The 14574-nt window shown below is 40.8% G+C and overlaps 1 protein-coding gene across 3 annotated transcripts in view; it reads right to left on the bottom strand.

Moving 5' to 3' along the window:
• The window catches only part of LOC126281862 (uncharacterized), a 292903-nt gene that overhangs the window by 265229 nt on the left and 13100 nt on the right, over positions 1-14574 (bottom strand). Inside the window, exon 1 of one of the 3 annotated variants that reach the window (XM_049981128.1) lies at positions 14346-14558. The exons of the other annotated variants lie outside the window; for them this stretch is intronic. Coding sequence (XP_049837085.1) covers positions 14346-14399 — 54 coding nt within the window. The 5' untranslated portion in view covers positions 14400-14558. Of the gene's footprint in view, positions 1-14345; positions 14559-14574 lie in introns of those variants that run through there. 3 annotated transcript variants of the gene reach the window in all.

The raw sequence follows: 14574 nt of genomic DNA, 5'->3' as shown, positions 1-14574 counted from the left end.
ACGAGACGTGTCGCGCGGAGCCCAATTTGCCCGATATATTTGCCATGGCGCAGCATATTTCTAATAGAATTATGTCGATGGGCGCCATCAGGTTTTATGGCCCTATAACGCGCCTTGTTGTTTTTTTTTTTTTTCGTCGCAGGCCGGCCGGCAGCGGTGTTCGTGGCGGGCGGCACGTTTCATATTTAAAGTCGGCTGGACCCGCGCCTGGCTTATCTGCCGGCCGGCCTGTCCTTCGCTCAAACGAGGCACAAATTAGAATCGGAGTGCATCGCATCCCCAGCCGCCGGCACCGCCCCCATCACGGGGTAATGAGACGCCGGCTAATCGCCCTAATAGGCCCCCAATTAACAAATAAATTCCCCGGCGGGGCGAGGCCAGGGCAACCTCCAGCCCTAATTGGTCGCTCGTCCGCCGCTAGCCGTGCCTTACCGGCTGCACCTGTAAACGCGCTGTGACGGCGGGCGCTCTGTGCTCAGTGGGCGAGGCTGTGGCCCCCTCAGCAGCCTGTGGGTGCGCTGCCGTCCCGTCTCGCTTAACACCAGAGCAATCAGCGTAGCGCGAAGCCATTGTCGCCGGAGATGGTCATTGTCGTAAATATTAGTGGTCGCCAGCCACCCTCCACTGTGCCAAATCGGAATTAAGACCTTCGAGGGAAAAGGAGGTAAGTGCACATTTCTTGTGAAATTTTTGCTGCTTGGACAAACGCTTTATGGCATTTAGAGGCTAGTCACAAAAATATTGACTGCTTATCACACATGTACAGTGGTAAGTCGTCAGTAGTCCAACTATTACAGGTGAAATGTCGCACTGTTTTGCCCTAATTGTTGGAGTTTTTATATTTTCAGTTGGCAAACCTGCACTTACTCAAAGAGAGAAGTATATGGCAAAGTGGCATTAAATTCTTAATTTGAGTGTCATATTGTCCGTAGTTGCTTTACAGTTCTTGAGGGTATTTTTGTTCTGTCGTTGCTACTGCAAAAACGCGCGAATTTTTCACCACACGCGTTTCTCTTTATCGAGGTAAGGCATCTTTAGTGGTCTGTAATTAAGTTATTTACATTTTGATTTGCACTTAGATCGAAAAAGAGTTCCTTAAGAATATGTTAATTTGTACTTACGGTCATTTTTCTATTGATACCCGCTTACATCGGGAAATGCTGGCTGCTAGCACATCGTTGATGTCTTTCTGCATTATACACTGAAAATTTTGGTGCAATTTTCAGTTCTTCAGCACAATTCATTTCTTATGTTTTTCACTGCACTGTTTCTTACATGAGAAATGCATACTGCTGCAGAACAACTGAAAATTAGACCAAAATTTTCAGTGTCTAACGCAGAAAAACATCAGCGATGTGCTATCAGACGGCGTTTCCCGATGTAAGCAGAAATCAAGCGAAAATGACCGTAAGTACAAATGAACTTATTCTTAACGAACTGTTTTCCGATCTAAAAGCAAATCAAAATGAAATGACTTAATTACAGACCACTGATGATGCCTTACGTCAATAAAGCGAAACGCGTCTGGTGAAAAAAACACGCATTTTTTTTTGTTGGAACGACAGACCAAAAACACCCTCAAGAAAAGTATTTTTTGTTGGTTGGTTGATTAGCGGGAGGGGACCAGACAGCGAGTTCATCGGTCTCATCGTATTAGGGAAGGAAGTCTGCCCTTTCAAACGAAACTTCCCGGAATTTGCCTGAAGTGATTTAGTGAAATCATGGAAAACCGAAATCATGTTTGAACTGTCTTCCTCCCGAATGCAAGGCCAGTGCTCTAACCACTGCGCCATCTCGCTCGGTAACTATTTTTGTCTTCACTTTTGCACCCACGTGACTCCTATTATTTTTGAAGAATTTCGTGGTTAGTGCCGTGTTGTCGTTGGTGAGATTTGGTGGTCGGCATGAAACCTTCCTTTTATGTCTTCCTTTCCGTAAGATGCTAGACGGAGGCAGTTTATCTCTGACTGACGAAAGTGGTGACATTCCTACATTTGCAACTCATACAAAAGGAAAAGTCCCTTGGAATCTTAAAAGATGCAAAGAAGAGGGCGAGGACACAATCACATGAACAAGGTAAGACTCGGAGCTTCAAATTGACGTGTTTCGACGACATTTATGAAGCGGAAAGGTGAAAGGCAGCAAAATTTTTACATGCTCTTGCTCCCGTCAAGACTAAGACTCTTTATTACCACTTGGGTAACCAATTACTACTATCAGAACATTAAATCATTGGAAGTGATGGTGTCCGTAGCTCGTAGTGTAGTGGGTAGCGTTGCTGCCACTGCATGACGGGATCCCGGGTTCGATTCCCAGTCTGGTTGAGGATTTTATCTGTCTGGGGAGTGTGTGCTTGTGTTGTCATTATGATCATCATCATTCGTGACAGCGCCTAGAATGGACTGAGAGAAAAGTAAATTGGACTGTGTTAAATTTGGGACTTTGCACGGGCGCTGATGACAACGCAGTTGAGCGCCCCAGAAACGAAACATCATCATATGGCAAATGGTTCACAATAAGCAAATATATGTATTCCTTTTAGCTTCTTGTATCGTTTTGAAACACAGAAAAGAAGAAAATGGTATTGTGTTCATAACAATTTTGCATTGCTTCTATTCACCTTGAGCAAGTTCATTTCTCACTAGTTTCCGTTGCGTTTTTTATTTAGAACTAAAATAAATACAAGTACTACGGTGATTTTGTACTAAAACAAGAAAAAAGTTTCAGGAACATAACTTTAGTGTATGAGTAGTAGCGTTTATTTTTTTTTAATTGCCATCCTACAAATTTCTTCATATGTGCTTAACCTTTTTGTCTTCGGTCGTCTTCAGTATCAAATGTGTTGTCTGGAGCGTCACAACGCTTCTGCTAGTGTTATAAGTTCTGGTGCTCTGCGCATTAAGTACTATGAGAAAATGTATTGTAATTTTTTATGGAAGGGTGCTTGATCCAGTAACTGGAATCTCCTGTAGCCGGCATTGATAATGTGTACGTGATCGTGAATAGTAATCGAAGTATGTATAACAGTTTGATTGAGAACTTCAACGACTTTACAAGCGTGAACTGTGTCTCTGGTGTAGCGATAACAGAAAGTAAGCATCCGATATCTATAAACTATTTCAGAACTACTTTGTAAAATATTGAACGTTTACGTGTCTGATAATAAAATTACCAACACTACGCACAAAGACTGTAAGCACGTAACACGTACAATTACAATTTCCGAAACCTCTGTGAGCTACGTGAAGTGGCACAACTGGGGGAACATACATCTACATCTACATCTACATGACTACTCTGCAATTCACATTTAAGTGCTTGGCAGAGGGTTCATCGAACCACAATCATACTATCTCTCTACTATTCCACTCCCGAACAGCGAGCGGGAAAAACGAACACCTAAACCACATAGGTGGTAGTTGTGGTAGTGTTCGGAATTCACCCTTGGAAACCCAAAACACAAAGTTTGAGTCAGCTCCGGAGGCATGCTCAGGTAGCCTGAAGGCTAGGTCAACTGCTACAAGTAGCACACCCGAGTTCGGATCCCGATCTGGCACGAATTTTCAGTTGTCGTGGCACCCGAGTGTTTTACTGAACTCGTGGAAGCGTCTTCAAAACTAGACACACTGCCGATATTATATATGATCAAAAGCATACGGACACCTGGATGTAATGTGGTACTGACCACTGCATGTTACTAGAGGCCAGTCTAAAACGAGGCAGAGAGTACTGACAGTAGAAAGCAACAAGAAGCAATAGAAGGATAATGAATCGGTTTGGAGAGCTCAGTGATTTCGAAAGTGTTTTAGTCACTGGATGCCACCTGAGTGACAATGAGAGACACTTCATCTCTTCCAACACTGTGCAAGTGGACTGTGCGTGATGTGACTGCTAAGAGGAAACGCGAAATAACAACCACAGCTAAATAAGTCGAGGTAGATCTCATGCAATGACGGACAGGAACCGTCGAGATTCGTGAATGGTGGCTACAAAAAATCACCTGATCAGCGGAAGGGACTGTTCACAATATCCAATGCGTTAACAGCAGTCCAGCTTCCACAGTAGTTGTCCTCAGGGACTTAAATCACTGGGGTAGAGTCTTCGAGCGGCTCCTCATAAGCCAAACGCTTCTGTTGTAAGTGCTAATGGACGCTTGAGCTGGTGTAAAGAGTGACGCCAGCGGACAATAGATGACCGAAAAAGAGTGATGTGGAGATTTGGAGTGACGAACCAATCTTTAATCTGTGGCAGTCCGATGGAAGGGTTTTGATTCGGTGAACGCCTGAGAACGTTAACTGCCATCATGTGTGCTGCTAACAGTGAAGTACAGACATTGATGATGACAATGTTCGAATTTTGGGGGCGATCAACCGCGGGCTCATCAGCGGACGTACCAAGTCTCAGTTTTTACACAGCCCAATTTTTGTACACACTACAGTCTATCCACAGTGATGAATGATGATGACGATGAAAAGATGAGGACAACACAAACACCTGGACCCGGGCAGAGAAAACCCCCAACCCGGCCGGGAATCGAACCCGGGACCCCGTGATTCAGAAGCAGCAATGCTGTCCACCAGATAATGAGCTGCGGACTAAAGTACAGAGGCTACGATAGGGTGGTGTCTTTCGTGGTTCCAAGATTTCAGCAAAACACTCGGGTGCCATGACAAGTCATTGCTTTTAAGATATTGCTAAATGCGGAAGGCTATGAACAAATTTTACAGCCATGTGTACAGCGCATAGTAAGGGCACAGCCTGGAGAGGATGGCTACATCATCATGAGTGTGCAATCTACTGAAAGCAGCAGCTGTGAAGCAAGCGTTTGGGGACAATAACATTCCAGAAATGGACAAGCGAGTCCAAAATACGGAGCTGAACGCAATGCAACACCTCTGAGATGAATCAGAATACCGGCTTCGCGGCAAACAACTGCCTCCAGTAACACTACATTCTTTGGTTTCGGCTCTTGCGGAAGATAGGACTGATATTTCTCTGTAATCACGAGACACCTCCCCATCACAGTTTAAGTCGTCATAAAGGCTTAGAGTGGGTGCAACCCTCATTACCTGTGACATGTTACAGTACGTACACCGTTTACTGCTAGTCTGCAATCGAAAGCTGACTTCACAAATTCTATGTCTAGTTATGCTTAAAAAGAGGAATGGATAACTACAACACGTAAATTCAGATTTGTAATGCGGCATATGTGGATATGCAAAACGACTCAACACTTAACAGAACAGCACTCCACAAAGGGGCTTACTAGTCCATTTAACAGCATTCGATGGAAAAACTGTTAGCAGTGGTATGAAGAAATGTAACAAGGTACTGATTTCGGGCTGTGGAGAGGGGGTGAGAGGGGAGGGGGGGGAAAGTTCTGACAGTTTCGCTGGACCAGCCAGATCTGAGGTTTCCCGTGATTTCTTTAAGCTGATGTACGTGCATGGAGAGGCGGATCCTGTACATACGACGTAACCGGCTTGCGTTTCCCTCCTCGTCCCTTCCGTATTTGCATTTCCTCCCTAATGATCTCGTAGCTGATGAAGCATTAAAGATTAATCTCCCATTTGAAGAGCATGTGTCAGGAACATCACTAAGTTCTAACAGGAAAAAAGTAGAAAAATTGTGAACTACTATGTGTGGTCATAAGTCAGCCACCATTTTATTTCTTTTTATTTACTTATTTTTATTTACACGTCAAGTTCCGTAGGACCAAATTGATGAGCAAATTTCCAAGGTCATGGAACGTGTCTGTACATTAAATTGCAACATAAAAGTAATAACAGATAAAAATAAATTGTTTATGAACCCGCAATCAACAATACAACAAAAATCAGCTTAATTTTTCAAGGTACTCCACGACATAATAGAAGGAGTGACCCAAGGGGAAACTCTTCAGTTTCGATTTGAAAGCTCGTGAATTACTACTCAGATTTTTGAATTCTAGTGGTAACTATTTGAAAATGGATGCAGCAGTATACTGCACATCTTTCTGCACAAGAATTAAGGAAGTCCGATCCAAATGTAGGTTTGATTTCTGCCGAGTATTAACTAAGTGAAAGCTGCTTATTCTTGGGAATAATCTAATATTGTTAACAAGAAATGACAATAGGGAATGTCAAAATACAAAGATTCGTGAACAGGGGTCGACAGGAGGTTCGTGAACTTACACCACTTATTGTCCGAACCACCCGTTTCTGAGTCAAAAATATCCTTCTAGAATGGGAAGAGTTACCCCAAAATATAATGTCATACGACATAAGCGAATGAAATAAGCAAAGTAGACTAATTTTCGTGTCGAACAATCACTCACTTCAGATACCGTTCGAACAGTAAAAATGACAGCATTCAGCCTTTGAACATGATCCTGAACTTGCGCTTTCCACGACACTTTACTATCTATCTGAACATCTAGAAATCTGAACTGTTCAGTTTCACTAATCAAATGCCCATTCTGTTAAATTAAAAGTCAGGTTTTGTTGAATTGTGTGTTAGAAACTATAAAAACTGAGTCTTACTGTGATTTAGCGTTAGTTTGTTTGCAAAAAGCCATGAACTTATGAACTGCGCTATTTGAAAGCAAGCCAATGTTGCACACAACGTCCTTTACTACCAAGACAGTGTCATCAGAAAAAAGAAATATTTTAGAGTTACCCGTAATACTAAAGGGCATATCAATTGTATAAAAAAAGAACAGGAATGGCCCCAACAGTGATCCTTGGGCAATCTCCCACTTGACCACATCCCACCCACACCCCACATCACAGCCATTCTCAACAGAGTGAATAATGAGCTTTTGCTGTCTGTTGCTTAAATGTGAGGTGAACCAATCCCCGTATTCTGTAATGGACCAACATCTGGAGCAATATTTTGTGGTCAACACAATCAAACGCCTTAATTAAATAAAAAAATATGCCTAGCATTCGAAACCTTTTGTTTCAACCATCAAATGCCACACAGAGAATATAGAATTCTCATTTGTTAAACGACTTCTAAAGACGAACTGCACATTTGATAGCATATTGTGTGATATAAAAGATCAATTATCCTTACATACACGGACTTTTCAATAACTTTTGCAAACACTGATGGCATAGAAATAGGCATGAAATTGTCTACATGTTCCCTTTCTCCCTTTTTAAAAGCGTCTATACTACTGAGTACGTTAATCGCTCAGGAAACTGACCATTCCTGAAGGAAAAATTTTGCTAAGTACAGGGCTAACATGTGCAGCACAGTGATTTAATATTCTGCTAGGCAGCCCATCGTATCCATGAGAGTTCTGTCTTCACTGATTTTACTATTGACTTAATCTCCCCTTTGTCTGTATCATAGAGGAGTATTTCAGAAATCAGTCTCGGAAAGGCATTTGCCAAGAGAGTTATATGACTTCCTGTAAAAACTAAATTTTTATTTAATTCACCAGCAATGCTCATAAAATGATTGTTAAATACTGTACATATATCTGATTTATCAGTAACAGAAATATTTTTACTACGAGCTGACTTAGTATCGTCGACCTTGAGTTGCTGACCAGACACTTCCTTCACAACTGACAACCTGTGCGTAGGAGGATATGTAGTTGCAGACACACTGCATAAATATAAAAATTTATTCTGTGTGAAGTAGTCAAGAAACTGCCTGTTTCTTTGCCCCACAGTCATGCGTTCCACAGCTCGAATGACGCCTGTCTCCTTCTACGTGTTGTTACACGAATGAGCTCACTGTTGTCTAAAGTCGTCATCTTTATCATAAGTTTCAAATATAGAATGCGTACGATTACCCGCTGAGCACATTACTCAACTCTCCTTTAGTGACTTCTATGGTAGTTACTATCGAAAGTCACGAGAAAGGGAGTGCATCTTGAAACTTTGCAAGGATGCGAAGTAAATGGCTGAAGGGTAAAAAATTCAGTTATTAGTGGAGCTATTCTGGAGAATGTTCGCATGCGTAGGTTAGTGGTCAGCGCATGTTGGCTGTCATGCGGAGGGCCTGTGTTCAGTTCTCGGGATCACTCCTCCGTTGGAGGACTGTCACGAAGTGCACTCAGCGTAGTAAGCCTAACTGAGGAGCTTCTTCAAAGATAAGAAACCCCCAGACCGAACGCAAGTGACGCCTTTGGCTAAGGATGACACGGCGGTCGGCCGATTCCGATTGGTCCGCCTATGGCCAGAGTGGCAGATGTGACCGAAGAACGTTACGAAGTCATGGAACCGTAAATACTTCGACCACGCGGCAAACAGTTGATTAATTAGGGATCATGCAGCACACACATAAATATGATATGCAGTTGTTGTAAAAATTGTACTGAGAATGGTTATGGTGGGACACTCTTACACAGGATGAATGCGAATTCTCCCTACAAATTTTGCGAGGTACATCTGTGTTTTCTGACGCTTTGAGATAGCGAACCTCTACGCTGTAATGGCTTGTTGTAGGCTTGTTGTAGAGTACCGTAATCTGATATATTACCTAAGATAAATTTGGCATTGTAGTGATTACAGAATACCTAAAAAACCATGTAATATGGTATGCGTGTCGTAGGTTACATTAGATGTATTTTTTATTCCATAAATCCATTTTAGAGAACGTTCGACCAGTGCCACATGGTACTAATTATCGACACCAACACAGCTGAATGCCGTCTTGTCTCTTTGCCCCGCGGCTTTAACTTCTACACATGAAGCCGAACTTGGTTAACTAAGTGATGAAACATTCAAACCAAAGAAGATCTATCAACGTATCACACAGCACATAATAATATAAATATGTTTCTTTACGTGAATTGTTCAACATGTCGACAGTAACAGGAATGGGGTAACAAACCGAGCGAATTGTTCTGTAACGAGCCATTTCAGATCAAATGACCCCCTACACCAAATCAGTCAGCGTAATGAAAGAACTGATAAACCTCCGGCCCCCCCCCCCCACAATAGAACTCGTACAGCTGAAAATGAAGCCATCTGTTTAATCCTGTACCTCCCCCTCTCCCGTCTTCAACCTGCACAGCGAGAGTGGCACTTCGAGATATTTTCACCATGTTCTCAGCGAATGAGTGAAATTCCAGTCTGACTGTGGCAAATATACTTGAAAAAGAGAATTGCAGCACATAGTTACATTAGTATTCAAAACCAGCAACAATTTCAGCTTGTAAAAAAGTTTCCTTCAACGAAATTACTGTGAGATCAGATATTGAGTCCTGTTCGCTGAGGAGTAAATAAAATCCCTGTTAAATACGTGTCACTAAAATTTTAATTGGTCAAAATAAGTATTGGACATATCGTTCGGACGGACTATTTTAAGCGCAAGGAACTGTAAGCAGCAGCTTGTATTCCGTTAGCGCGAACCACATTTTATTGAAATGAGAGAGAAACAAACGAGTTAGCACTTTGACCTCAGCTGTTAATGCCGCGCACGTGGTTATCGAATGTCAACTGACACTGCAGTGATTTATGAATACCACACAGCGCTTCATACCATGTGAACTCGGGTTTAAAAAATTTTATTTTCTCTTCTACGATAAAACGGTATCATTGCCGTGCAACGCCACTATCTGCCTCTAAACAGAAACAACGCCACAAACGATAAACGAAAGGAGAGTATGTCATTCGAGAAGCCGTCCGCCAAGTACAGTTCAGTTTATTACGTTTAGAACTGATGTTCTTCCGAACTTGATTCTATAACTTTTGCACTCGATTTGGAATCCTTAGCTTTCACTCATATAGGACGGAAATCATTGATTAATTGTAAGTTTGGAGGCTAGGGAAACAGCAGCTAACCGCTATTTATATATTGCAATGTGTTTTTGAGACTGTGCTTCATCTTCAAGTAACATACAATTAGTAAAATTCGTTTTTCTAGTTCATCACCACCAAAGTAGAATAATAATAATAAAATGTAGTGGAATTAAATCAGATGACTTAAAATGAGTTAGATAAGGAAAAGAAACACTAAGAGTAATAGACGGGTTTTGCTATTTGGGCAGTAAAAGAACTGATTAGGGTTAAAGTAGAGAAGATATAAAAGGTAGACCTGGTATGGCAGGAAAAACATTTGTGAAAAAGTGGAATTTGTTAACATCTACTATAAATTTCAGTATTACAAAGTCATTTCTGGAAGTATTTGTTTAGAGTGAAATGTGGATGATGAGCAGTTCAGACAAGAAGAGGACAGAATGCTAAATTTTAGATGGGTAGATCGAACAACTAATAAGAACGTACTGAATCAAATTGGAGTAAAAAAAATTCACGAGCCAACTTGAGTAATGGAAGGAATCGGTTGAAAGGTCACGTTCTAAGACATCGAGGAACTGTCAATGGAAAGTAGGGTGAAGGATAAAATTTGTAGAAAAAGAACTAGGCACGAATACAGTAAGCGGATTCAAGTTGATGAAGGTTACGAGAGCTGCATCAAACCAGACTACGGTCTGAAGATCACAACAAAAATATTTTGCAAACTTCACTTGTAATTTACCTGCCGTAATATTTCATAATATTGATACTCAAATCGAGACACTTAACTGTTAATCTCATAAATGCCACTTCGGGTATCTATCCATACCTTCTAGGAAGGTTGATAGGTAATGAAGAACGTCGCGAGACCCAATCACTATAGCAATGATGTCCTTTTAGGACTGTACAAGGAGCGTAAAGTGTAAATAATCGATGAAGTTGTTTACAAACGACATAAAAATATCTTTATTAACAAACTTTTTTGTTAATGTTTCTATATCTATTGCTTTTTGGGGTAGTTCCACGTTATTTATTTTTCTGCTTACAAGGCCATAATTAGACGCTCAGAAATATCGTCGTTAAATATGGTAACGTAGTAATGGAGATCTCGGAAGAGGTATCACATTCAAAGAACGCGAAGCAAAAATTTTCAGAATAATAGTTATAATTTATAGACTCAGCACAGATCGTTAAAGTGAAACAGTTAACAAATGTAAAGGACGAAAGAAAGGTGGAAAGGAAATATGACAAAGCGATACGCACTGTATCATACTTTAAAATAAACTTATAACTAAGAAATCACTTGTTAAATGGAGGTGGTAGAGCTTTGTAGTGGTAGAAGGAAAAAGTGGAAGAGAGGTGTGAAGCGGAAACTGTCTGTCCACAGTTAAGCGTCATACGCTGACAGGTCCCTGAAGGTTTCACCAGAAAGTAAATACTTTTAAAATGTTTTTTAACTCAGTCCGAATGTTTCTCCAACAAACAGAACTAATTTTGGTCTCCCGTTGTTGTGAGTGATTCGAAACCTTGCTTCACAGTAATGGAAAAGGAATTATCTTTAACTAATGTTGCAGAAGTTAATGAATGAATGAAACGTCTTTAGAAATCTGTTCTTCTTTGTAAAAGTTTAGGACCAGATGGCTCTCATGACGCACCAGTCTGTTGAAGCCCTTCGGACAGTAACAACTTTACAGGAGAAGTCTTGTTCAATTTTATTAGTCTCGAGGCTCATGCACTACCGTAAGTCACAATTTCTGGATTAAAACTATTTTTACTCTTGCTATTGATCATAATAACGTTTCACTACGAGTGCTGTATAGGGTTAAAAGAGAAGCTTAGTGCGACATAAGGGATTTTGTGAGTGACTTATCTACCCTGAGTTCTTATCGGGTGAGATGGTGATTCTCTGACCTTAAAATAAAGCTATGGTACTTGAAATTATTATTCAAGTAGTAGATAGTAGAACTAAGAGTAAATAACACAGTACCTTATTCTGACATTGTAAGTAATCTATTGTGAAAGCCTCGACTGTTACTATGGGATTCATACATAGTATCTTTCGCAAAACTATATAATTTGCTAGGGGACAGAAGCCAACATTTTCAATCTAACTACCACACAATAAACAGTGATTCCATCTTGCCATACATTATTCACGAAACAAATATATGTAAATAAATACACATATTACGTAGTGTGATAAATTCTATGCAGTGAATACTATTTAGAGACACAACTGAATTTTTTCCTAAAATATAGCTAACTAATAGACTGTATATAAGCTTCTTGCCGTTCTTCTGGATTTACTTGTCTGTAGATACCGTTATACCCAACCTAGATACAACAAGATTTTGTAGTAAATAGTGTTTTTATGTTTCAAGACACAAGACATGCAGACAAAATTTGAAAATAAATTATTTTTCGAATTTCCTAGTCACATGATGGAATATTTCGATGCCTTTTCATCCTCTGTCCAACATGCCTCTAAATCATTACAATGTGACTTATTATTACGTCAAACCTTTAGATGAATTTAGTAGACTCATAGTTAACTAACACCATAGTAAATTTATCAGTTACAACAGGTAAACGTGCTGCAAATTGACGCTGTATTATGAAACATATCTGATAATAATTTGATTATATGTGAAAAAATTAAATGTTAACTAAACACTGCAGCATGTAAATACTGATGAGCAACACTGCAGTGTCACTGTACTTTCACTACATTTCTATCCATTACGGTGGCTTTTGGAATCAAAGCCCACTGTTGATGACGAAACCTTTACGGAAATAGTGTGGATAAAATAAATAATTTGGATTCAAGGTAAACGAACAAGTCCTGCAATATGGCAATTTAGGGGAACGGGTAAAAATTCTCTACCCCACATCGATGTGATCACTTATTGACTGAATATTGCTTTAATTGTATAGCTACAGGTGTAAATCCCCGAGTCCAGTGTCAACCAGAATTTGGAAATTTCTGCCTCATACTGCTCATAAAGTACACGTTTCGTGTGTGGCTCGGTCACGTGGATGACTTGAAATAACATTCACTCATAAAATTATTGGTTCTTATTGGCAGTCTTGCGATGCAAATTAATAAAAGTATTTCTAATTTTTGTAAAATTAACATTTGTGACTCTGCAGTCAAATGTGGTCTTCCATCTGTGGAAGATATCCAAGTGATTAACGTTCCGAAACCATAAATGCAGGTGTAACCATCGAGAAAGTGCACAATATGACATTAGAATTATGCCGATTAATATTCTTTGAATTATCTGGCCATAGGCACACTACAAGAAAGGATGTGGTACATTTTACATGCTGAAATAGCGATAAGAAATCTTTGTAAAAGGTGAAATACAGCATTTGTTGCATGCATTATGTAGCAAGCTTTGGACGGATAGTTTTGCAGGTATTGGTGTCGAGGATGGGAAATGATCCCACTCGTAAAACCGTTCTGAAACGGAACACCAAAGCAGTGGATGGAAGCACAGAGCTCATTCTTTTAAAAATGCTGTGAGTAATCTTTTATTGGGATATACAGAGGATTCTTCTTTCCAGTTACGTTGCAAATGAGGAATATATGTCCACCAATCAGATGTAAAAGTGAAAATTGGGCCATCAGAAATCAGAGGAACGAGGAATTGGAAGTATTAATGACTAAATGGAGAGGTAAAGTACGAAGTGAGGAATCACTGAAAAGAATAATTGTGGAAAGAAGTCTACAACAGATCCTTACCAGCAGAAGGGGCAGATAACTGGGACATCTGCCAAGGCATCCAACAATAGTTAGGTGGCGCTGGAGGGAGCGGTAGGGGTAACAACAAAGAATACGGGCGGAACGAGGCAAGAGTATCTAAATGGATTATGAAGGTTACAGTTATGTGTAGATATAAAAATTACCACAAATCAGGAAATTATGGGGAACAGCTACCACACAGTGAAAAGGATAATCTAAAAAAGGGGAAAAAGCGTAAAATTAAAAATCATGTTATAAAGACCATGTATCCATGACCAAAAGCGCTTAGTAAGTCGAAAAAAAAATCGAGTGATTCGACGCGTAAATTGTTAGAGTATCCAGTCTCTTTACCAAATTTTCCACCATATATCTACCAGCAACACCGACAACCAAAGAAAATTTGTTGTTGAAACACGTTTCTATGTGGGATATTATGTAGACTTTCCAGAACAGAACTTTAAGCATGATGTACAGCCATACTCTCGCGGAAAACGTTCGAGAAAGCGCACTGACCTGGAAAATTTGTAGACAAGTGAATTTAGACCACAAATAATTGAGATTCGATACAAGGCCTGAGTGTTTCGCATTGCTCTTGAATGTGAATGTACCCAAGTGTATGTCATGTGTGTTTTCTCTCTCTCTCTCTCTCTCTCTCTCTCTCTCTCTCTCTCTCTCTCTCTCTCTCACACACACACACACACACACACACACACACACACACACCACCGTGTAGCTTATCCTGTTTTATACTTCATAGTAGTTGTCCCGGTCAAGCGTCTACAGTCACTCCCTTCGCTTTACGCCTCGTAACGCTGTTAGCAGTCAGGGCTACGCAGACCCCTGGGACGGAAACTTGGGAGACTCACTTGCAGCGGGACGAGGTTCGCCTGACGTCGCGGCTGACCCGCGCAGCGTCGCATCGGCGCCGGCTCATGCACTGCGCTGCTGCACTACCGCCAACCGCACCAATTAACATTTCCCTCGGCGCACAAAATAAAAACTGGCTGCGCGTCCGGATCGCGGCAACCGGCCGGACACCTCGACGGCGGCGCCTTCGGTATATCGAAAAACCGTTCTCCGCAGGGAGGGAGCGCG

Source organism: Schistocerca gregaria, chromosome 7 (genome assembly GCF_023897955.1).
Source record: "Schistocerca gregaria isolate iqSchGreg1 chromosome 7, iqSchGreg1.2, whole genome shotgun sequence".
In the NCBI taxonomy this organism is placed as follows: domain Eukaryota; kingdom Metazoa; phylum Arthropoda; class Insecta; order Orthoptera; family Acrididae; genus Schistocerca; species Schistocerca gregaria.
Note: the sequence above shows the minus strand (reverse complement) of the source record. Positions and strands in the feature narration are given on the sequence as shown.